Source organism: Pezoporus occidentalis, unplaced genomic scaffold (genome assembly GCF_034315485.1).
Source record: "Pezoporus occidentalis ecotype Australia unplaced genomic scaffold, CSIRO_AGI_Poc_V1 ctg115, whole genome shotgun sequence".
NCBI lineage: Eukaryota > Metazoa > Chordata > Aves > Psittaciformes > Psittacidae > Pezoporus > Pezoporus occidentalis.
This window is the reverse complement of record NW_026912940.1, coordinates 893,427-918,225: the sequence shown is the minus strand read 5'-3', so window position 1 is coordinate 918,225 and position 24,799 is coordinate 893,427. Positions and strand designations below refer to the sequence as shown.

At 42.9% G+C, this 24,799-nt stretch overlaps 1 protein-coding gene across 5 annotated transcripts in view; it reads left to right on the top strand.

Annotated features, from left to right (window-relative positions):
• RIN3 (Ras and Rab interactor 3) overlaps positions 1 to 24,799 on the top strand; it is a 65,039-nt gene that overhangs the window by 18,628 nt on the left and 21,612 nt on the right. For 4 of the 5 annotated variants that reach the window (XR_009968354.1, XR_009968350.1, XM_062637926.1 and 1 more), the window contains 3 exons: positions 2,130 to 2,244; positions 18,873 to 18,945; positions 21,901 to 21,992. Coding sequence is in view for 3 of the 5 variants with exons in the window: in XM_062637926.1 (XP_062493910.1) it covers positions 2,130 to 2,244; positions 18,873 to 18,945; positions 21,901 to 21,992 (280 nt within the window). In the remaining 2 variants the exon portion in view is untranslated. The remainder of the gene's footprint in view (positions 1 to 2,129; positions 2,245 to 18,872; positions 18,946 to 21,900; positions 21,993 to 24,799) is intronic. The other variant, XM_062637934.1, reaches the window with a different exon arrangement.

Here is a 24,799-nt window from a genome sequence, read left to right as displayed (position 1 = left end):
GCAGTGCTGGTGGACCTGAGCCCATGGGCATCCGTTTCTCATGAATGGCAGAGGCCAAGATGATGGCACTGTGAGAGATTGTGAAGCTGCTTTAAAACTACATGTTTAGCATGGGTGCTTCAGAGTGACAGGAGATGCCCTTATGAGTGGGGCTCATGCAAAGAACGGTTCTGGCTTCTAGACAACACTTTTTTTTAATTCCTCTGTCCAAGAAATTAATGTTTCCTTGATAGATTTCCACTGCATTGTAATTGATAAATGATTTTACCAACTCACAGTTTTTCTGTCTAGTTTTAATATCCAGAGTCCAGAATTAGCCCAAATTTTAAATTCAGTTTTTTATAAGAGTGCCTTGACTTTCTCCTGCCAAAATCTGCTATCAAAGACCAGATAAAAGTGAAGTTTACTTTGTCTTTATATCTGTGGTTTCAAGGTACACGCTAAAAATATCCTTGACAATGAGCTTTAATTAGGAACACACTCAGGAGCTCATACAATATAAAGAATGAGATTTTTTTTTTTATTATTTCTTCCTTTATATTTTTTGTCTTCCTTTTTTCCTTTCTTTCTTTTTCTTTTGCCTTCTGTCTTTTCTTCTTTCTTCCTCATTTCTCATTTTGTTCTAATTTCTTTATTCTTTCCTCCTCCTTCTTTTTTCCTTTTTCTCTTTCTCCTTTTCCTTTTTGGTGGGAACCAATAGGTACAGTGCTTCTACTTGTTCCAATTAAAGTCTCAGGGACTTCTTCTTAACGATGTGTATGAACACATGAAGGGAGGGCACACAGAAGACTGAGCCAGGCCGTTCTCAGTGGTATGCAGTGAAAGGATGAGGTGCAGTGGGCACAACTTGAAACACACAAAAATCTTTTTAAATACTAAGAAAACCTTTTTTACTGTCAGGGTGATCGAACACTGGAACAGGTTGTCCAAGAGGCTGTAGAGTCTCCATCCTTGGAGATATTAAAAGTCTGTCAAGACACAGCCCTGAGTGACTTGCTGTAGTTGATTCATCTTTGAGCATGGTGGTTGGCCTGGGTGATATCCAGAGTTTCTTCCAGCCACATCTGCTCTGTGATTTTGGGACCAGCCAATACACTGAAGTCAGTGCTGCCACCCAGAGGGATCTTCGACAAGCAGGGGAGACAAGGCTGGCAGAAACCTTCCAAAATTCAACAGGGCAAAGGCACAGCTCTGCCCCAGGGAGACAGACCCCTGGCAGTGACCTGGGCTGGCACTGCCTGCCTGTGCAGCGCTGTGGGAAAGGCCCTGCAGGGGTGGTGGGCAGTGAGCTGGGCACAGACCGACTGAGGAGAGGCTGTGGGACCAGGGTTTGCACAGCAGCACCCTGGTACCTGCAGGGAGGTCATGGAGAAGATGGAGCCAAGCTCTGCTCAGCACTGCATGGTGGGTGGACAAGAGGTGACATTGAAACCAGAGGGGTTCAGATTGAGTACAGGGAAACACTTTCTCCCTCTGAAGATAGTAAGAGGTGGGACATGTCTGGAGAGGCTGTGTGGTCTCCACTCCTGCAGGTTCTCCAGACCTGTCTGGACAAAGCCCTGAGCAACCCACTCTGGCCTCCTGTCTTCAGCCAGGTGTTGGACAAGAGCCATCTTGGGGTCCCTGCCAGCCTGAATGATCTGGTCCCATGACAGAACTTTGCCATGAGACACATGGCCAACAGGGCCTTTGGCCTTACGTTCCACTCATGGACATTTGAATCCATTCTGTCTCATAGTACAAGGAATTTCTTGCTTTAGACCTGGACTGGGACATTCTAAGGTGAATTGTCTGTGATTTAGAGCATATATGTAAGGAGCATCACTTGACAAATTGTGGGTGTAGCTTTATACTCTTCAGTTAGTGAAATAGTTTGCCTTAGGCTTAAGTGGGACATCGGTAATGCATAGAAATTTTGCTGGCTCCTTTGCAGATCTGAATTTCACAGATGAAATGCCCCTTTATTCATTATTTTTGTCATGTAAAGTTCAACCAAGTGGAATGAAGCTGAAGTAACATCATTTAAAGGTGGATTGTACTGATAAAAACCTTCACTGCCAATAATCTAAAATAAAGTTCAGAAGTTCACATAGTGTAGCTAAGCTCTTAATTCTTTTCTCCTTTTTCAGATATTTTTGGTTAGGAAAGAGGGTAATGTGAACAACATGGTCCTTGCAGTCCGCCTACCAGTGCAGAATGAGGTTCCCGGTGTGCTGGAGTACAACATTAAAGAAGAAAAATCAAGTAAGTTCTTTACCTTCTTTTGGTCTCGTTCTGGATATTGTACTGAATCCTCTTGTGATCACCAGTATTTATGTAATCTTACTTGCAATGAGCAGGTTCCTCTTGTGACTGACAGCAGATCTTGTTTTTACGGTGTAGTTCAGTTAGTATTTCCTGCAGCTCCTTTACCTCAGCTCCCCTGTGGTTCTGCACCTTGTGGTATCATTTACAGACTTGCAACAGGAAAATAAATTACCCCCAGATGAGCAGGCTGGGGCTTTGATCAAGGGCATGGAACTGCTTTTCACCAGGTGGAAGTCCTGAGGAAAGCCCAGGGCCCTGACAGACTAAGCCCTGTTAACTCAAAACTGTCTATTTCTGCCACTGAATTTGAGACCCACCAGGCATCTGACATCTGCTGCATTCCCTTTTCATGCACCTCATACAGTCATATGGAACAACCGGTTACTCCTAAACCGTCTGACTGTTTTCAGTGTACCACTGTTCCCGGGAAGCACCTGGGTCTTCCTGTTGGTGGTATCAATGCTGTTCCTGATCAGACAGCCATCTGTCACAAGCAAGCAAAAATCAACCAAGTTCATAGTCAGCCATTTCTGATGCAGCCCTCAGTGTAAGTGGATATGTAAAGCGTATGATTTCCACTTTCCAAAACATATATGCAAACATGAGATCTTTAGGATATTCATACAAACATGCATTTGAAAGAGTTCATCAAAATAATTACATACTATTTATTCATAAAAACACATTCAAACCCTCTGACACTGAGCTCTGCCCCAAAACCAGCTCCCTGGGTTATACATTTTACTCTCTGCTAAAACACTTGTGTTTCCACTGACAATACTGTGACTTATTTCTTCCCCCTTGATAGTTGCTCAAATGAATTTTTTACCTTTTCATATGTTTCTTTGCATCATAAACAGACTTTAAAGCCAGAGGGAAAAGTGACTCTCTTATTCCGCTCTGATCTCAAGCGCAGACCACAGGCTGCCACAGTGTTGCTCCTGCACAGAGCGCAGCTCCCTGCCTGGCTGCTGCATACCCCCAGGAAAGCTTTTCTCTCTCATCTGCGCGCACCTTGAAGCACAAAATTGCAGAGGTGGCACACGTGTTCAGTATTCCTGCATGAGGGCAGGAATAGCAAACCTTTTGCCACAACTTCTGGTGTCCAGATTAAGAATAAAAGGGTAAAGGTTAGCTGCAGGGTAGGGAAACTTTTTTCTTTACTTATTTGAAGTTGACCTAAGGCTTAGGTTTTGCATGGTGGGGAATTGGGTTTTGATGATTAAAATTTTCCCTTGGATAAAAGTTTAAAAAATGAATCCTACCTAAAAATGTCATTTATAGAAGTGTTACTTCTCGATTTGTGTCCCGTCCTATTTCTTTGAGGGCAGGCAAAGTAAAATGTAGTACAAAAATTTCACTGTGAGCTAGCCTAGCTAGAAAGACTTTTCTGCTGTGTTTTTCAAACCTACTTGCTTGCTATTTCTAACTTATCGCTAACTCAGTGCAAAGGATGTGTTGAGAGACACAGCTTTCTGGTAGGAACAAAAACCCTCCTGATAGCTACATCATCTGCATGAAGTGGAGTAGACCCAGTGTCCCTCAAAAGGAGCAGCTATAAGTCACCTGCCATTTAAGAATCCCCTTTTCCAGCTCTATCGGGGACAAGCAGCTTTGGTTTTGCTGGCCTGCTCTTAGTATTTCCTTTCTGAGTTGACACATAAGAAATGATCTGTCTAATGTGCCCCATGGAGAACTGTCTGTCCCTTTCTGAGAGCTGACTCCTTGTAAGGAGTTTGAGGAAGCGGAAACAAGTTCTTTTCCCTTTTACCTTGGTTCAGCTCATTAGTCTCCACAGACTTGATGCGTTCAAATGCAAACTGAAAGCTGAATTTGCTGTGACACATAGAGTTCAGATTTTACAGAGATCCTTCCTTCCAGTTAAAATTTAGGTTGCAACCCATCCTAGCTTACTATTTTGGAGCACCTTCCCAGCTTTTTCTCGTCCTTCTCATGAGGACTCGGTGAAATCTCAGCTTCACAAGTGATACAAAGTAGGATGTGCTATCCGTGGAAGTGACATAATGGCTCTGTTCGATCTCTACAGTGATGTCTGCAGCTTTAAATAGCAAGTTTTACTGCTCAGCTCTTTGTAAAAGCCATTCTCATCCCATCCTACTTTTCAGATAGTATCTGAGGAGCTTCTCCCCAGTATCATAATGACAGTATGGAAGTTGCTGCCCCGCCTCTGAGATCCATATATAGATGGCCATTCAATGAAGTACAAAAAAGCAGAAGCTTCCTAGCATTACCAAATAATGGTGGATCATTGTTTCTCTTTTTCTTTTCCTGTATCAGATCTGCTTGCTGACGTGTGATGAAACATTTAGGGAAGTACAGTTTTCTGAAGGGAATACCAGATTTAATTATGATTTTTTTTTTAAGTGGAAATCCCCCAAGGACCCACTAAGTAAGTGGGTCAAGAAATGAAACCTCTTTCCATGTTTTCAGGGGAATTTCCACTTGTTCTGTGAAGTAGCCCTTAGAATCATAAAACAGGAGAATGAAGAGACTGGATTTCAAACATTTTCTTCTACTTCTGTATCTTCGGTTGTAATTCCTCCAGAGACAGGAAGGCTAAACCCTGGCTGCAACGGCAGGTATGGTTGAGACCTGACAGTCAGATACCACACAGCTGATCAGAAAGTTGAGAAACCTGGCAACTGTCAAAGCTCTGGATCGTTGTGGGTTTGCTTCTCAGCCTGAAGGGTCCCTTCTTTCTCAGAACAGTGGAAATGTAGAGTGAAGGCTTGTTACAGGATTTTGTCTATTTAGAGATGTAGTGTCGGGAGATACCTCTCAAGCTCTGCTGAAATCTCAACTACTTTGTGCGCTTTCAGTTTAAAGAGTTGTCCTTTGCTTCTGCTTCACCCAGAAATGGAGCCCTAGCCTCACATTCTCAAGAACTGCGCACCATTTCCTCAGCTGACTCCTACCCTTGGCTCTTCTCAGCAAACCAGTTGTAACCTCAGGACCCGATTCTCCTTCCCCTTTGTTTGTATACAGTCAGAAAGCATTCCAGTAGCATTAGGGACATTGCAGCAGTATTAAAAAGAAAAGGATCAGATGTTTAAAATAAATGTGCATGTTTGAAGTAACACATACTGAGAGCTTGAAAGAAGCATCTGAGTATGATAGACCACTTGGTGCATCACTTATGCTTGTACTTTTAGAAAGAGTTATGAAGATGCATGTCACAGTATGAAGTCCTTTAATAGAAGAATGCTTTAGCGCCATATACTGAGTGTTATGCTTCCTCTTACACATTAGAAGTCTTTTGAATTGTAGCTGGAAATAATTTGATTTTATGAAACCATGCTATGATTTTATGAGACATGAGTTGACCATATACTTCTCAGAAGTCTTGCACATATGCTTTCATGCAGAATGTGTAGTAGTTGTTTTCCAAACTCTTCTGTACCAAAAAAAGAGGATGTGATTCCTTTCAGAATATTCAGAATGATGCTGAACAGGAGAAGCATCTGCAATTGCACAGAATAAAGAACATACTCATATTACTAGAAATCTTCACAGAAATAACTATGGAATTGATTGTCAAATCAGGAAATCCTCACGCTCATGTCCTAAGGGTTTTGAGGCTGGCCTGATCCTGCCACAGATACCCACTCTAGTAATCATGCTTCTGCCTCCTGTCACCCCTGTTGCTGTGGCTGGCTTTGTTCACTTGGAGGTTTATTTTCCTGAGGCAGTCCACACGAGCCCAAGTTGTGGAGTTGCTGTCCCTGTTCCTTATTTAAACTGTACCCACGTGGGATAACCTGCCACCAGGCATAGATGTTCAGAAAAATCTCTTCCAATGTGCCGGGCATAGCCTGAGTTAAACCCCTAAAATCAATGAGAGCATCGCTGAAAGAGGGGTTTGTAGTGAAGCCTTGTCTGTGGCTTGGTTATGGTTTTTTATTATAGGAAAATTCTGAGATTTAAACTAAAACTTTGCCTGCTCTGGAATTTAGGAAGGATGAAATCAGTCAGAAAAAGGAAGAGATTACTTAAGGGCTAAGATTTCACAGTCTACTTTCTTGCCTTAATAATCCTAAATAGGTGCAGTCTAATGATGTAAAAGAAAGCTTAACCTAGCTCTGTCCATCATTACCAAGTTACTTCAGCCACTTATCCACTTCCATTCCTCTTTCCCAATCACATATGGGGAAAAATAGAAACAAAAAAAAAAAAGTTTTTTATTCTAGACTAATGCCATTTGCACAGGATGAAAAGGGCATGTACAGTCATTCTGACTGTCCTGTAGCAGTAACAGATGGTAATTAAACAACAGTAATCAGGCTGCAGCATATTTACAGAGGGCATTAGAGTAACATGGGGATGGACTTTGTTCACGCTTGCAGGCTTAACTCTAAGCAAAGCTGCTGAAAGCCCTGGTCTTTACAGCCCAGCCAGTCTGTGATGAGGGCTGTGAGCACTACTGGCAGGATGGCAGAGCTGAGATGCAAGGGTTACAAATTCCTGCCTGTTTCCCTGCATTGGTCAGTAGGTCCGAGCTCTATGTGAGAGCACCCCCCAGGTGAGCACAAGGTAGGGAAAAGGAAGCAGATTGACTAGAAACATCTCAGTAGATGCTGATAATGGATTTCCTGAACCTTTAGATGCTGATAGTCATAGAATCATAGAATGGTTAGGGTTGGAAAGGACCTTAAGATCATCTAGTTCCAACCCCCCTGCCCTGGTAATGGACTTCTCTATTGTGATCTGCTGGCACCTTGGGCATTATGGCCAGATATGGTCCATTATGGCACATTTCCCTGTTTTCTTTGTTAACATTTCTTTTGATATGTGTTGCTGAGGCTGGTAACAAATTGGAGAACAGAGTCCTCAGCGCTAACATGGATGGTCAAGTGGTATATTCCCACATGAACTGCACTGAGGTATTTCATGGATGAGGTCATGGGAAAAAATGGAAGAATAGTTCAGTTACTTCAGCCTACTCACAATTTAGCTCCTTTAAGGAGAATGACCAGTTGAGCAGATGATCTTTGGGTATGAATATTTTTGTGGGAGTGTTGGCAGCTCTTGCAAAACTTCCTGGGTTTTGCGAGTGTTTTCGCTAACATCCTGCCTGCTGGAACCAGGAAGCAGAGTGAGGATAGAATTTTTGAATTTTTTTTTTTTCCCTAGAAAAAGAAATAACCCTCACAATTGCAGAGAAAAATCTGAAAATCTTTAACATTTTTTAAAGACTCAGAAAATAAAAGATACTGGAAAACAACCTATAGGAAGACAATCTCCCATTCCTAAAATTAATATTAATTGCATTTATTGTGGATTACTTCTAAACTGGAATGGAGATGGAAACGGTGGAAATCTGTGATCCTGATTGATGTCAGAAACATGGGCTCTTTCATTTCATAGCTAAAGTGAATGAACTGAAGCATGTGCTGGTATTCATGATGCTGACTTCTAAGATGAAGCCATTTATTTTTGTGTATCACTTGCTGATTTTCACAGGAGGTTTTCAAGACAAGGCTGGGTGAAGCCTTGAGCAAGTTGGTTTGACCTGATGGGTGACCCTGCTTTGAGCAGGGGTTTGGGCTAGAGAAGACATCCTGATAGAGGCCCTATAGATGCAGTTATATGCCCCCTTGGCATATTGCAGAGCTGAACTTGCTGCAGGCTAAGGTAGACTTCATCATGTAGAGTTAATAGCACTGCAAGGCTCCTGGCCTGGTTTTGCACAGGTGCTAAAAGGACTTCCTGGAGTAAATGTACATCCCATCCTTCCCAAGTCAAATATCTCTTGAGAAAACATCTGGCTCATCAGAGGGCCCATCAGAAAGTACATTTGTTTACTTCTATTATCACTGTAATGGTAGCATAGTTCTTTTTAAAATGGTCACTTTAACTGAAATGGTTGGCTTCCTTGAGTGGAAACCCAGCATGAAAAGCAGGGTAGGGCTATAGTTCTGATTTTCTCTGAATAGATGTGAGGCTAAACCTGACATTACAGAGTGAAAAGATCAAGTTTTGTTTGTTGGTTTGTTTTTTTATACCCTATGCTACTATTCAGCAGTAAAGCAAACAAAGATGGGACTGCCTTGGCAACCACCTAATGAACTGCCCTGAAAGTCTACCAGACAGGAAGGTCACTAGGCATCTTCAGCTTCAGGTTCACTATAGAATATGGTTTTGCTGAATATACACACACACACACACACACACACACACATATATATATAAGGCAAAACTATCAGTAACTAGTAGTTAGGTACTGCAGCCTCATGAGCACAAGTAGATGGAAAAGGGTGTGGGCAGTGTCCCCAGGAGAGGCTGGAGCCAGATTTTAGGTGAGCTCAGGTTGTAACTTCATGCTGACACTGATGTCACGAGAAGTGCTCTCGCCATCCGTCATCTGCTGTCCACATGTGTCCATGACCTTATGCCCTCTGGTCCTTGTCTTCCTCTTCCTCATGCAGGTTGTGGTTGGGAAGAAGTGATTAGTGCGGTCATGGGGATGTGAAAGCAGGGCAGTGTGGTGTGGGAATGCTTCTGTAGAGGTGCTACCGTGTGCCGGGTTGTGTGAAATTAAGTCTGGAAAAGAAAAGAAATTGACGTGGGGGTGGAGGGGCAGCTGGTGACTTTGGGAAGGGTGGGTGGCAAACTGGAGACAGAGGTCTGGAAATTGGGTGGAGATGGTCAGTAGGCAGCCAAGGATGGGGTCACATCATGTAATGCTGGATGACTGCATGAGACTCCAAGATGCTCTGGGCCAAGCCGAAAGGAGGCTGCCCAGAGCCCAGCAGAGCTGCCTTGTGGTGTGATGAGAGGAAGCTGCAATCAACCTCCTCAAGGCAGAGCATTGTGAGCTGCCCCTTCCCCTCCCTGCTAAGCTGAATTCAAATGAATTTTCCCAAAGAAGTCGGTGTTGTTGCACCCATTTTGTAGACTGAGAGCTGAGGCACAGGTTGCTGGAGGGGCTCAGTCAGTTGCATACCAGCTCTCAACAAGCCCAGCTTCCAACCAGCACTGTATTCACTGGGCTGCAGCGAGACCCTTTGCCTACCAAGCATTTGACTTTGTTCAGTCCTGAGGTACCAACACTGCTATTCAGACTTTTTTGTATGCTTTCTATATAGCCTGACAGGCAACTCTGCTGTCATACTGTGAGGGAAGCCAGTTTTCCCCATTTACTTCAGAGGAATATTTTCCTTTCTCCTTGTGTGATGGAGTGTGTGATTGAGGCAAAGTAAGAAACTGTTGTCAGCTCTGGGTCTGACTAGCCTGAAAAAAAAAGCATAAATGTGCTGGAAAAAAAGTAACAGAGTTATCAAAACCCCTGGGCGAGAAGATCCCTCTTTCACCAAAACCGGTTGATTCCATCTCAATCAAGCAAATCAGACATTTCAGCAGCAGAACTTGTCCAAGACTACTTCTTGTAAGTATTAACCAGCCAATGAATAAAACTTTGTGTATTTTCAGCAGAAGAGGCTGGAAAAAGTGAATATATAGTTAACCTTGAGGTTCAAATTTTAAGCTGTTTAATTGCTTATAAGGAGGCCTCTGGGTATGCAGGCTAGTATCCTGTTTTCATGTAGTAAATTACTCCTGTTCAGTGCAACAGACACCGTACTATTAAGGAGAGTAGACTGATGAATGTTAACTTTTAATGCGGTTCCTGTTGCCACTGATGGTGTGTCTCTGCGACTGCTCTGAAGATGTACAGCTACCCCGGTTATCATCAGATAAGCCTCGCTCAGACACAGATAACAATCTCCCTGCATCACCCAGGCTCAGCCTGGGCTAATTTTCCCTGTTTATGTATGTTTCTCATTAGTGAGACATGTCTACCATCACCTACACACCTTCTTGGCATGAAAAACCTACCACTGAGCAAGTCTGCCCCATGGCATAGGATAATCAGGCATCTCTGCCCCATTCCTGGCCTCCAGCCCAAGGAGTGCTGTTTTGCTGCAGTTTTCTGCTGGATCTCATCTGCCTTCACAGGCAGCGCAAGACCAAAGGCCAGCTCTGTGTAGGCTGTTATAAGGGCACAGGAGATGTTATCATTGTCTGGTCTAGTGTCTGGTTTGATTGGAGATAGAAACTAAATGATTTTTAGCCCCCAGAGGATGGGGACATCTTCCTAAGCTCAGTCTGCCTGCCAAGGATGAGTTCTCCATTATCCCCATTGTTATTAACCCTGAAAATTGAGTTAGTATCAAGGAGTTCCCATTCAGGTGACTACTCTGAAATAGGAGCCCAAGGTCTTCGTTTGGCAAGAGCAGAGACTGAGGGCTTAGGGGATATTTTATAACCTGTTGTGCAAGTTCATAATTTCTCTTTTACATGTAGACAAACCCAAGGAAAGCAGAAAGCCTCACCAAGTCCTGCTCATTTGAGTGAGTTCCACATCACTTTGGCACACTGCTTATTTTAAAACATAAACCACTTCCAAAACGTGAGGCAGCTGTACAGCTGCTTTTTCAAGAGGTAACGGTGCTGCGTTTGTGTGTGGTTTACAAGTTGTTTTGGAAACATTCTGGTTGCTTATAGCGGGTGAGGTTTTCTTCTTTTTCTTTTTTTAAACACTCATCCTGAAGAATTACTGCCCTCTCTCCATGCAAATGTTTTAATTTTTACTTTAGGCTCTAAACTGATGGGATTGTAGAGAAAGCTTTTTGAAAGGAAGCCCTCAAGGTCTTGTCAGCTTTGTTAATCCTCACTTTGGCTTTTTTTTTTTTTTGGCCTTATTTTTCAGTCTCAAGAGGCATAATGCAAAATCTGTGTGTAATCAGAGCTAGAGACTATGCATGCTGTTCTGGGATAATATTGTCTTACCCTACTCTGCTTAGTACCTTCAACATAACCCCAAAAGCTTACCAGTTTTAAAATGGCTATTCTAAATCAGTACCCATAATACCAGTGCCTTTGTCTCAGTGGCTAAACTAGGACAAATTATTATTATTGCCTTTGGACAGTGTTTGATATCTGAAGATTTTAAAGAGCTTAATAAACAAGAGTTTAGCTTTGTAAATGAGATAAATAAGCTGCTGCTCAAAGTAAAATGAGGGCAGCAAGAACCTCACACTTTGACCCTTGAGTAGGACCCTCAAAGGCAGTGAGAGTGCAATCTACCCCATGCTGAAGAGTGGGAATCAGAACACCTTCCACCAGGTTGGCAACTAGGTGGAATTACAGTCTCTTGGAAGAAGAAATATCATTTTTAGTTTCTATTGCCCACCCTATTGACATCTGCCATTTCCAAGTGGGTTAGTCCTTGTCATCACTCACCTTTGGAAAGTGTCATCTTTCTTCCTGGAAGTCTCCCACACAGAATGTGGTTCTGGGTACCAAATGTCTTCCCTTAAAATGCTCAGAAAGCTTCCTTTTTCTATATGATTAACCTTGATTCTCTGGTATTTCATGATGTATCTCATAGCCAGAGACATAAACTTTTCAAAGTAAATGGAAAAAAAATGCTCTTGATAAAAAACATCAGGATGATAGCATATATTTATATATTGGCATCGTTCCCTATTAGTGGGTGAACAATCCAATGCTTGGTGAATTCTGCTTCACAATGATAGGAAGAGCCGACATCAAAGGATCAAAAAATGATGTCGCTATGAATGCTTGGCTGCCACAAGCCAGTTATCCCTGTGGTAACTTTTCTGACACCTCCTACTTAAAACCCCAAAATCCAGAAAGATCATGAGGACTTTGCTGTCACCATCCTAGCTCGTTAGGCTGTGGTAGTTAAACCTCAGGTGTAAAGGGTGGGGCCAGTTCTGCAAAAGCTGTCCCTCACCTAAAAAATCCACTGCACAGGCTGGAAGGGCTTACTCTCACTTGTCTGTATGGACAGGTGAGGGTTGAAATGGCAGGTGATAAGGTGCATTGGAAGCTGCAGATCCAACCTTGCATGCGGGCGGATCAGGGCATGGGTCCCTTGAGATTGCCCCAGGAGTTTGAGAGTCCTGGTCGGAAACTTCCTGATTGCCTAAGCAGCCTTTTTTCCAACCAGATTTGCCTATCCCACATGCCTTGGTCATCGTGCTTGTAGTAAGCGTGGTTAAAGCCCTTCCCAAATCTTCACTCATGAAGCCAGGCCATCAATCATATATTGGCATATATTATATATTTATATATAGCACATATGTACTAGCACATATTATTTTTCACATAAGGATTGATTCTTCGAGCTATCTATATGATCTGGAAATTGTTGCTAAGAGCTAAACCCCCAGAATTTCAAATCATAGTATAATTTCGTGATACGTGAGGCACAGGGGAGACCCTTTATATATCTGAAAGCATTGAATACTTCATAAACTTTTGACAGAGAAATTTGCCTTCTGAGAGCAATTTGCAAAGATATTTAGTTTGTCTTGTCAGACCTGACAGTTTGAACCACTCTGCTGGGCAGAATCAATCTTGTACTGCCATTGTAATGTATGGGTAGACGCCAAATTACCTGTGAAAGTGAGTTCTCCAGTGAGGATCCCACAGTGCTCAACTGCTTACAGCAGAGACCACACCAATTGAACATGTCACCCTACTCTCTTGGTGTCCTTTGTGAGACCTCTTTGTCCTCAGTATTTCAGAAAAGCCATGTTTTCTCCCTCATTCCTACTGTGTGAGAGAAAAAAAAAAACAGACCCTGTGTGGAAACATCTAAAACTCCAGCTAAACCTCATGTTGCCATCTAGTCCTGGGAAGAAGTCCTGGATCTTCCAGCTTCTGTGCAAACCAGGTATGGAATTTCTACAGGCTTTAAGGTGTTTATTCGAGCAGTGAAAAGGAGATTGCAGAGTGAGGATCCAACAAGGAAGGCAAGCGCTTTGAAACTGAGCAGCCATTCTCCAGACTGTCCTCTGCTCTTATTCCCTGAAATGACTGAGTGGCGACAGGCCTCCCACGACTGTTCACATGGATACCTGTAAGGAAAGCACTGAGGAGCTGTGACACTTCTCTTTCAGCTGAGTTAGCTGGGCATCAGGTACCCTTGAGAGCCACCCTCTCAGTCCCTGCTGAAACACTAATTTCAGTAAAGAGGAAACAGCAGCAAAATGACTAACACACTTCTGCTCAAGCATCCTGCAGCAGAGGCAGTGAGACCAGGTGGCAGCAGGATTTTACGCTGAACTAAAGGCATAAAATCTAAGTGAACAGCAAGGTGCTGCCCATCTGCTTGGGTGAATATGGATGAGCCAAAGTACGGTGGAACAGCCAAGACTCCTGAGACTGTTAGATGTGAGGATGGCCTTTTTCTTGGTACCAGGAGATATGCAGGATGCCCAGGGGAACAGTTAAGTCTACTGAGTGTCCCCTCCAATCAAACCTAGGCTGAGAAGAGTGCAAAAGCCCATGTTTTGCATCTTCTTTAATGACATTAATTTTGTTCTGCACAATATAATTAAATATTGTGGAAAACACCATTTAAAAATAGATTTCTCTTACACTCTAGAACCAAGCTCATTAACACCTTGTCACTTTTGTAATTCATTAGTTTCAATTTCCCAGGAACTGCCACCAGCAGTGATTTTTTCATCATTGCCAGAAAGATTAAACTCCATAGGAAGCCATAAAATTGAAATCCTGTGAGAAAGCATGAGCTGGATGCTCAACAGAAGTCTTTGGCAGAAGTCTAAACTAGGGAAGTTTTTGCCCTTGCTGAAGGATAAAAAACAGAAACAACTGACAGTTTCATTAAAGAATCACTAGGAAAGAAAAGACAAAACAGACCTGCATTGCCCAAGATGGTCTAAAATTGTGCAACTGAAAGGCAACTGCAGCTTGGACATCAGATGGAAGAAGCAGAAGCATCAGATTACAGGAGAAATAAAAAGGCCTTGAGAAAACAGATAAACAGTGACAGTATTTGACAAGAACAAGGCACTTGAAAGTCCTACGTTACCATCCAGAAGGTCATAAAAAAGTAATATATGAAACATTAGGACAGGTAATAGGAACTTCCAAATAAACAGAGCTGTTGCTCTTTCTGTTGCTGAAAGACACTGTAAACACCCTAAGGACTTCTAGCAACGTAACCTAAATTTCCTTCTAGCCAGCTCTTTCTCTTAATACCGCCACCAGCCTAGGGCATGAATAAGGGCCCAAAGGAGATTTGCATGTGCTCAGGGAACTGAAGCAATAACCTGAAGGAATTACATCACGCTTTCACACATCTCTGCAAAGTATGGCGGGTTTGTCAAGTGTGTCATGATAAACTCAACAGCCTCCACACCAGGGGTACAGTAGTCAATGCAGTCCTCTATTACAATACCTGGGCCTCATTCTGCAGGGGCAGAAGACTGCTAACCTGGCCTGTGCAACAGCTAGGAATGTCAGCATCCAGAACTAGGAAAGTCAATAATCTCTGCTTTGGAGTGATCCCACTTGCATAGCAAGTAAAGGACTGAGGTTAGCAGAACAGCAACAAAGCTGGCTAGCGGTGCTTACTGCAAAGGTCAGTGCAAGGACTTATATCAAAGGATGGAAATGCCAATAAGAGATCTGCTTAGGAGAATGTGGAGTTATAATCTTAAATCTTAAAATAGAAATAGAAAAGTGGAATTAATGCACCCATGGTGACAAATCTCACAGTTTGCCAGATCTGGAAAGATTAAGAGCATCTCAGGCACATCCAAGCAGAACTTCAGAGGACAGTTGTGCTCTCAGTAGTCCTCTGTCAACACAACTGCTGCAGAGTAAGGGGTTCATATCTTTGAATTCAGATGTCTCTGAAGGATTACACAGATATCAAAAACAGTGAATAAGACCAACAGCACCATCAGAGAAGAAGAAGCTGAAGTAATTGGGTCCCATGAGCCTATGTAAGCAGTAAGAAGATGGAAACTGGGGTGGTTTGTCCATGTGACCAGAACAATGGGACTAGAAAACACAATTCTGTGGGAAGAATCAGAATACTCAGGGACAGTGTGACTCAACAACATCAGCATCTGGGTGGAGAAATGATGGGGAGATCTAAAGAGTAAAGTAAATATGAAGACAGATTGTAGTCAGTGCCTAAAGATGATACTCTTCAGAGCACATTGGCATAGTAAAAGGAAAATTATAAATATTTTATAACTTGTCTGTGTCTTCTTCCTTTATGGAGTTGCACGAAGGACACAATACAGAGTATGGTCCACAATGAACCACTGATTTGTGTTACTAACACTCCCATCACCCAGAACATCTTTTCAATTACTTCTGATATCTTTGTTTCAGACTGTTCAAAACTGCCCATTGCTCTACACATTTCTTCTTTTTTTTTCCTGAAGGTGACTTTTTTCTGTGGGCTTATAAATACCAAGTAAAACTCAGTATGCTGTGGCAATATGTTTGGCTCTCAGAGCCCAGCCTGATACATTTTGATAGATTTTGATATTGCTTTTGATAATATTCTTAACATCCTGCCACTGTTCTGGTGAGATGTAGCGATTTCCTTGCTCTTCAGGTGCCCTGGGTGTAGTTTTATGAGCCCGGAAAAGGTGAATTTTGTCTCTGCAGTTTTCAGCAGGATTACAGTAGTCTGGCAGAAAAGTGCCTGCTTGTAGCTTTTGCACAAGTCATAAGTTCTTATAAATGGCAACATCATGATCCCTCCCTGAGCAGCAGTGCTCATGTCAGTGAAATGTCCCCAGCTACCCACAGTGCCTCCACAGCCAGAGAAAAGCAACGCTTCCTGGCTCTCTCCTTAGAGCAGGGTGCTTTGGGGGCAATATTGGCACTGGGGAAGGGATATATTGTCCCCAGCACTCAGCAGAACTCTTTTAGCTGTACAAACTTGCTCTTTGCTGCATCCTCCCAAGAATCAGAAATATCCCACCCAAGAACAAGGCAGCCAGGAAGCTCTGCTTGTCAGCGATGCTTACTGGCAGTCAGCAGGTGACTAGCTAAAAACAGGTTAAGGAAAAAGTGTTGCAGTTTCTCCCAAGGAAGACATTACCCACAGGATATTGCAAGGCTTTCCCCATGGGTGCTGTGCTGGGAGCAGATCCAAGTGGCTGTTGTAGCCCTACACGGGCTGCTTGACACTGTCACTGTTCAAAATAAATTTTGGGCAGAGTATTGGTCCCAATGCTGCTAGTACCTTCAGTAATGATCCATCTAAGCCAGTGTTTTTCTATTCTTGCTTTCAGGCCACCTAAAAATGTCCCAGCACAGCTGTGGGTCTCTTTAAAGAATCACAGAATAGTTAGGGTTGGAAAATACCTTAAGATCATCCAGTTCCAACCCCCTGCCATAGGCAGGGACACCTCAAACTAGACCAGGTTGCTCAAAGCACCATTCTACCTCGCCTTGAACACTGCCAAGGATGAATTCCAGCTTGCTGACAAATATGCTTGATTTTGTTACCTACTGTGACCTCTCAGAGCAGACCAGGGGCAGTCCAGTTTCCATACACCACCTGCTGAAAACTCCTGTCCTTAAGCTCCAGCAGGTTTTGTACCTAAACTGCTTTAGCTATATCCTTGCTGTTGATTTGTGGTAGTTTATGCTAGTTAACTATTTATATGGGAGGCGAAGTAGCTATAGGGTGAAAAGGCACTTCTATGTGGACACTCCTGACACTGAGGGGCTTGAACTCATGTCCTTTTTTCTAAAATTCAGCCTCCCAAATGACAGAGCTTCCTGGCACAGAAACAATCATTACTCCCAATCCAAGTGATCTGCTCATGTATGCAAACATGTGCAGGTGCAGCCTGCTCTTATGCACACCTGCAACCCGGAATGCCACATGTGGCTCCTAACAGAAAAGAAGTCCTTAAAACTGTTGTCTGCACAAAGGGCTTTAGTTAATTATTGGAGATTCAAGCAAGTTCAGACTCTTGGCATTTGATTCATTCTGTGGAACAGCACTGGGTTTTGTCTTTATTTTGGTTTCCTGTGTCAGAGCTGCAAAGCAGATTGATTTCAAACTATAGAAATTGGTCATTGTAGATGTTTAATGAAAATCCCTGACTGAAACATGATTCATATTATGGAAAAAGAAAAAACTTGCCAAACATGTATTTTTCCAGCTGTGGAAGAAAAATGAGAAAGGAATTGTTTTGCTTCAAATATGTTTTAAATTCCATGTTGCAGTCTGGTATCAGCACGCACACTATGGTTGATCTGTTTGTGCTTATCCAACACAAACTAATGTTAGGAATGACTTCTGAGAATTACATGTCCTTTGCCTCTTTAAAAAATGCTTATATTGGTGTGCTCAGGCCAAAACAGCAACCTGACTGCCTGGGCTAGGACAAAGCAAGAAGTAAAAGAAGGAGATGCCTTGTTTGGGGACTGAACTGTGAAGATGAACCATAGACAAGCTTGAACATTTCCTTCCAGTGGGATTCTCTGCTGGCTTGAGAGCAAGAGCCAGTACATGTAGCCAAGAGAGAGGAGAGCCAGGAGGATGTCTTCGTCCCACAGGTGCTGGAGGCCCTTCTTTGTAGGGGAGCTAACAACCAGGCAGGCAAGGCAAGGAGCTGGACACATTTCACAGAGCTGTGGGTGAATCATGGCAGACCACGAAGCTGAATCACAGTAGCTGAGCTTCATGTCCACAGCTCTGAACTGTGTGTGGCCTAGAAAACAGAGTGAAGGAAGATACAGAGCAGCTGCAGGCACAGCTATGTGGTGTGAGCCAGTGCTGCTCCTCGAGAACTTCCAGTGTGCTCCTCTGGCAGGAACAGGCAGCTCTGGGGAATCCAGTTTTCCACCACCAGAACCCACTGCAGATTTCCTTAAACTTGTCATCTCTGTGATGGTGTGTTCTGTACATAAAGGCACAGACAATTTGTGAGACTATAAAGCTAAAGCAAAGATGGACACTTCTCCTGCAGAACCATCTCTTTCTCTCTGCCTTGGGTTACTGATCAATGTGAAATTTTCTCCACCAGCTAGTGAATTTTTTTCTAGCTTACCAACCAAAACCTTTATAATAACATGTGAGGTTTGGGCTACATAATACCATAACATGCTGTTATAAAGGAGGTCATCTTGAAGAACTCTGCAATGTGGTGTAGATTGTATTTTGCCACTTAAAGGAAAGTGCTGTTGCTATATAACACAATGAAGGGAGAAGACAGGGGAGATACAAATAGGCTGTGTTCATGCTGTCTGTGGGACCCAGGTCAGAGCCCACACACATAGTAATAAGACAGTGATTTCTATTTTTTTCTTTTTCTTCAAAGCACTTTGTCCATCCAGACCAAACCAGATTCCAGCATGGAGAGTCACAAGGTCAGCCCCATATGTATTACAGATATGCACACCCTTAGAGACAGATGGGCTTGTTATGAAGAACTCTTTAGCTGTGACCTGTTTTTTTTTCTTCCTATTGTATCTGTTACTGTCACAACAGTCTGATATCTTGAGCTAACCGTTCAGAGAGCTAGGCTAAGACATTTCTTCTCCAGTGTTTCCCCAGAGATTCTCACTGTGGCCTTCTGAAGCCAATTCTTTATGCTTCTTCATATTAGTCCATGCAAATACTGGACAATCACAGAATACAAGGTATGCGAGCCAAACCCACCACCTTTTTTACTGTATAGCTCAAAGAAAAGAGTTGCTGACTGTCTTTTTTTATTTTTTATCAGTCCTGTACCTGGAAGGATCTGTCCTTGTATTTGAGGACCTCTTCAAACTGGTTGCCTTCTACTGTGTCAGTAGGTGAGTTGGATTCATTGCTTCCATGGAAAGGCAGCTTCATTCTGCCCTCTGGAGTGCCTTTCCCCAGTATCCAGCCACAGCAGAGCCCCCTCTGTTTCTTCCTATCTCCTCTAACCTGCCAGATGAGGAGGTATTTCAGGTGCTGCTATCTACAACAGGGACAGATCACTCAGTTTCTAGCCAGGCACATCATAATCATGATGTCCCTGAAGCTGCAGTCTTTGTCTGAGGAAGGTCTATAGTGCTGCACCCACAAAGGACTGAGGCACAGGACTGGGGCTAGGAGGGCAGGGAGGAAAATGGGGCCTGGATTAACTATCTCTTACTTAAAGCAGCTTTAGCATCCATGCATACTTGGCAGCTCATTAGTAAATCTACGAATGGACTGTTGGCTGTGGGAGGCTCAGAGCACTTAGTCACCTGTGAGGAATCTGTCAAGGAGGGTACTCCTGAAACGATTTATTTCTTTAGCCAAAATTTTAAAATACAACAAAGCAGTAAGGAAGAGACCTTGCTTGTTTGTTCAGTGCAGAAATACCGAACCTAACGGCCACAGATGCAGGACAGACCTTCATTTTCATTAGAGCAAAGTCTGATCAGCAGCTGATGAGTCCCTCTGTGTAATTAAACCCTTGTGTCTCCTCTGATCTGTGTTTGTGCCAAGCACATTGCAGCAATACTTCCGCAACCTCCTTATCCTACTTCTGCCGCAGCAGGCCTGGTTTTGAGTTGGATGTAAACTTTTGGCCTCCCCTGTATAAACTTAGATGACTCTTAAAGTAGTTGCTTCCATTTAAGAGGTAAAAGCAGATTCGGGATATGTTTACCAGGCAGCCTTGTTAGTGACTCAGTTGGGTCACATAGCAGGAACAGTCTATCTATGGTATGATCCAGTGTGCCACAGCTTACCCAGACAGTACTATTTGCACTATATTGAGGGCTGCTGCTGCAGCCAACTGAGTTCAGTGCTGCTGGGCCAGGACTCCTACACAAACACAAGGGACTCTGTTTCACCCTCTTCAATGACAAGACAGCCATCTAGATGTGTATAGACCCTACAGAATGGGCTTAAATGAACCCTTGGACCCATATAAAGGTTTCTGTGTTACCAAAGCGAAGAAGAGCCCAAATGCAAACAAGAATAGAGCATTTCAAGTCAATGGCCAGTGGGAGGGAAAATATGCTCACTTCTGCTTTCCCGCAGGTGGTTCATGTGATTTTTCAGGTCTCTGTCAAAAACAAGGAAAATAGGGAATCATTTTCTGAGAGAAGCAGGAAATAAAAAAGCTGCTTAAGCATTCACCTATCATTTACTGGCAGCTTGTAGGAGGTCTCCGTGATGTTGTGTGGAAAGGCCTGTTCTCAGGGCTGTAATAAACAGTCATTTATAGAGAGCTGGAAACAGCTTATCAGGGCTGACAGGCTCTTCTCAAAAGAAAGTCTGGCCTGGCTTGATTACCTTAGATCACCAAAATAACACCTGTAGATAACAGGTGACTTTGTGGCTTGCCTGTAGGCTGCTGCCCTATGAATAAAACCAGATTTTTTTCTATTAAGCTAATGTCTCAGTGTTTCCTGATTTTTAGATGTATTTTTCTACTGAAAAAAAAAAAAAGAAAGAAAAAAAAGGAACTACTGGTGCATATAGCAAATATAACAGTAAGAACAGTAACAAACAAAGCAAGCAGAATGTCCCTGGACTCTCTTCCTCTTTTAAACCTCATATTTGCCATGACAAAGTAATACTACTGATGTGATAACTGATCACATCAGTTTATGTCAAACAATGTGACAACAGGGTGCTCAGTGGTGCGCAGAGAACTCATGGACTACACAGTACATCAGTAAGACATGGATCTGTTAATAAGAGCAAAAGTAGCAGCCGTGCATTTATCTGTCATAAATTGGTCCTCCTCAGGTCTGCAGTCATGCGCATGTTTGGGATGCTTGTTTGTGTAGCAGATAACACCTACTCACAAGGCCAGATGTTTCTAAAACAATTTCCTGCATCTTGCAGAGCATTTTGTTAAACTTCTTAATGTGTAAAATGATCCTGCACTATTACTTGCTGCCTTTTAGGGACTATTGGTTTGTTTTTTCTAGTCATCGTTAGAATGGGAATTGACATAGGAACAGCGTTAGCAGACTGTCATTAGGCAAGAGGCAAACATGAACAATTCAATGTCAGCCCAAGAGCTCCAATTAATTATTTGAAACTTAGGGTGTGTGAAACCCAGCTAACGACCTCTGAGAAACTGCATCTTTTTTCTTTTTTTTTTTTTTTTCCAGTAAAAATACAGAATCTTTCCATAAACCAAGCAGTCAAAAATCTGAGAGTGAGAGTAGAAGAGTGTATGTATTTTCTCAGTGTCATGCAGGATTTCATCATTGTCTGTCACTTCACACAGGGGCTACCTTTCCCCAGGAGGGATCTCCCTTTCATAACCTCACTGTGTCTTGCCATGTCCTCATGCTTTATACTTACACTGATTTTTAAAAGAGGAAGCAGGGCAGGGAGAGAGGGGTAAACAGGAAAAAAAAGGACTGCAGAGCCCCTCCACACCAGAAAGAATGGCTTTTCTTATTACAGTAATTACCATTTTCACATCTCAGTTTTCATGGGAAGGTATTTCAACCCTTGTGGCTTCCTCTGAGGTGAGAGGTGTTCCTGCTGTTTTCAGAGGAGGAAGCCAAGACCCCATCATTAAGCCAGTGGCATGGCATGAAGCATCACCACAGGAGCTGGTGATATCTAGTGAAATCAGAGCAACCCAGGCTGGCACAACGTCCATGATGCCTTACAGGCCATGAGATCTTCCCATGACAATATCCAGGACTTTGCAGGGAAGGCTGAAATTGTGGTTCAATCACTAGAACCAACAGTAAAATCTGGGGTTCCTAGCAATTGTGTGGTTTATTCTTTCATTGTTTTTTTCACTGTGTTTCTTTTTACAGAGATTTGCTGCCCTTCACCCTGAAGCTACCACAAGCAATATTAGAAGCCAGTAGCTTTCAAGACCTTGAAATTATCTCTAGTCTGGGGATAGGTAAGTCCCTCAAAGCAACCAGAATTTCACTCAGACTTGTGAGAACCATGGTGCTTCATAACTGGAGGATAGATGAACTGCTGTCTTCAGAATAGATGAGGAGGCCTGAATGCAAGAGAGAAGATGTTCACGATCTTTATGTTTATAGAAGCACACTGAAAGCTGCCGCTTGCCCCTTTGGACAAAAACTTCCACTGGGACTTTTGTGCATGGGTGGGACCTATAGTTTCACTGTGTAAGCTGGGGCTTTCAGCAACTGAAGCACGGCACAGCCTCCCATGATAACTTACATAAACTGGAAGTAGTTGGCATCTAAGTATAAGAAAAAAGAAAAACAGCTTTGCAATTTCCCCTTCTGATGTGTGGGGGCAATGCTGATGGAAGTGACATTTTTGAATTTTGATATTTCTATTTTCTCTTGCAGGATTTCTAATTGGTAGAGGACTCTGTAGTGTCCCAGCATGTTCTCTCACCTCGCACTAATTAGATAAAAAAGGAATGTTATTTTTAGTGACAACACCAAACGAGCAAATTTTAGCTCAGTTGTGTAAAGTTACAGAGTTGGAAATGCAGCTCTTTTAACTAAAGGAGGTCACCTTCCTGTTCCTTCCTATTTAACACACTCTGCTTGAGACAGGTATTACGGTTAGCCACTCTCACACTAGCTTGCTTTTCAGTCTTTTCTCAGCTGTTGAAAACAGCCAAACAATGGTGAAAGCTGAATTTAGCTCACTTAGAGATACTCACTAAAGTACCATGAGGATTTAAGGATCTATTTTTGGATCTTCTGCATTATACCTCCCAGAAGCCATGGGAAAACCCTGCTGGTTTCAGTTCAAGAAGCTTTGTTAAATTTGATTAACAATTTACCTCTAACACTTTCAGCATCCTCTATTTTGAATATGTTCCTGTTTGTCAAAGCGTCCTTGAGTACGGGTGTCTAGCCAGAACTTACTGCTTAAAGAAAAGTATTTTGCAAGTTGAGATAGCAAGATACAAACTTACTATTAATTTCAGTTAAAAGTGTAAAACTTTGGACTAAAATGTAAGAAGTGTGTCATAATTCTCCATCCGCCACCCTAATTTAAGCCATTAGAATTGATCCTGACTCAGGTAACAGTCTCCAACAGCTTTTGAATGGAAGGATTAACTAAAGCACAAGAACCAAAGCAATGTTGGTTGTAGTCTTCTTTCTTTCCTCCTGTACACTGGTGATGCTTGGAGGTTTGCTTATCACAGTACATTGCATGCCAGGAAAATTTCTGACAACAGAAGAAAACATGCTGTTCTGTAAAGATTTCCTGGGAACTGATGCTAGTTTCTTGGAGTCCCACCCTGTCTCAGTAAAGTCAAACAGGCTGAAGTAATGTGTGATACTGTTTACTGCTTCCTGGAGCAAAATTTCACGGGTACGAATGAGTAGACAAACAGTAAGTGCTGCCTGAAGTGGCACTCCCAAAGGAAAGCTAGCATTGTTTGAAATTGGTAGGTTGCTTTTATTTATTTCAAAGTGATATGTTTTTTTGAGGGGATAGAAGTAAGATGTCTACCAACAAGCTGGCTTGTCCCACAAATTATCTGGCTGTTACGTATATTGTCAAAGAGGATGTACTGCAAGCCCTCTGGTCCTGACCTTGCTGGTATAAAAGGCATTTTAGCAGAAGAATTACTATTGCACAAAGAACACATACCAAGTCTCAAAGAACTGCTTAATTATCCCTCCCACAGTATAAGCTAAGGGAAGAGCCAGGATAGCAATGGGAGATAACCAAACTGCCTTTCCTGCTGTATGAAACAGTGTGGCTGCATTGAGAAACACCCTCTCTGAAGCAGCTATGTAACCCTTGGTATGACCACCTCATCTGGTCCTTCACAGTCTGAGTGGAGCATTACATTTTCACCACAGTGTCTTATCCTGATCACTACTGAGAAAAATAACCAACTTCCTTTTTGTAGATTGGTTTACTCACAATTTCCTCAGCCCACGAAGCTCCACAGACTATTTTCAGACTTAAACAAGCAACTTCCACAGTCCTGCATACAGGACAGTAGAATTGGAGTTCTGATACCCAGTAGAGTTGGACTACAGTTTCCTTTTTAAAGGAAATTTTACCCCACACAGTCTCAGACATGAGGGGGTTAGCAGTGTGATGCTATTATGTGCAGTTGCAACTGCATGTCTGCACCAGAATTCTGTTGTCAAGAGTGCTGTTGTTCCTGGCAACAGTTTTATTTTAAGCTTCTTTGTTCTCTTCCCTCTCATAGTAGGAAATTAGGGAATAAACCTGTTCTAACCTTAGCCTCCCTGAAAAAAGAACGAAAACCTGCTGACATGCTTATAAAGCTGAATTAGCCATGGACACTAGCCTAGGCTACAGAAAGCTAAATTGGCAATTTTAACCTGATGGGAATGAACATTCTTTTAGTTCACCTGTGCATGGCTTACTCTGTGTCTGTGTTATGGAAATGCTTGGTTAGAGGGAGCAGGAGGGCAGTGAGGAGTTACCCTGCCTGTCCTGCCCTGCCTGCAGTATGTGCACCCACTGCAGGGAAGGGAATAGTCCCTCTCCCTGGGACAGCTGGCTGTGACCCTGGGGACCACATTGCTGGCAGAGGGAGGCAAGGCCAGCAATGGAATCAGGGCACCAAGGGCCAAGGCAGAGTCCTGCAGAGAGCAAGTCATGGCAGCAGCTGAAAAAAGATGGCTTTTCCAGCAATGGTGGGGAGCTGGCTGCAGGCAGGAAGTCACCAAAAATCACAACTGCACCGGGGAGCAAAACAGGAAGAAGTGGCCGGCCTTTGGAGAT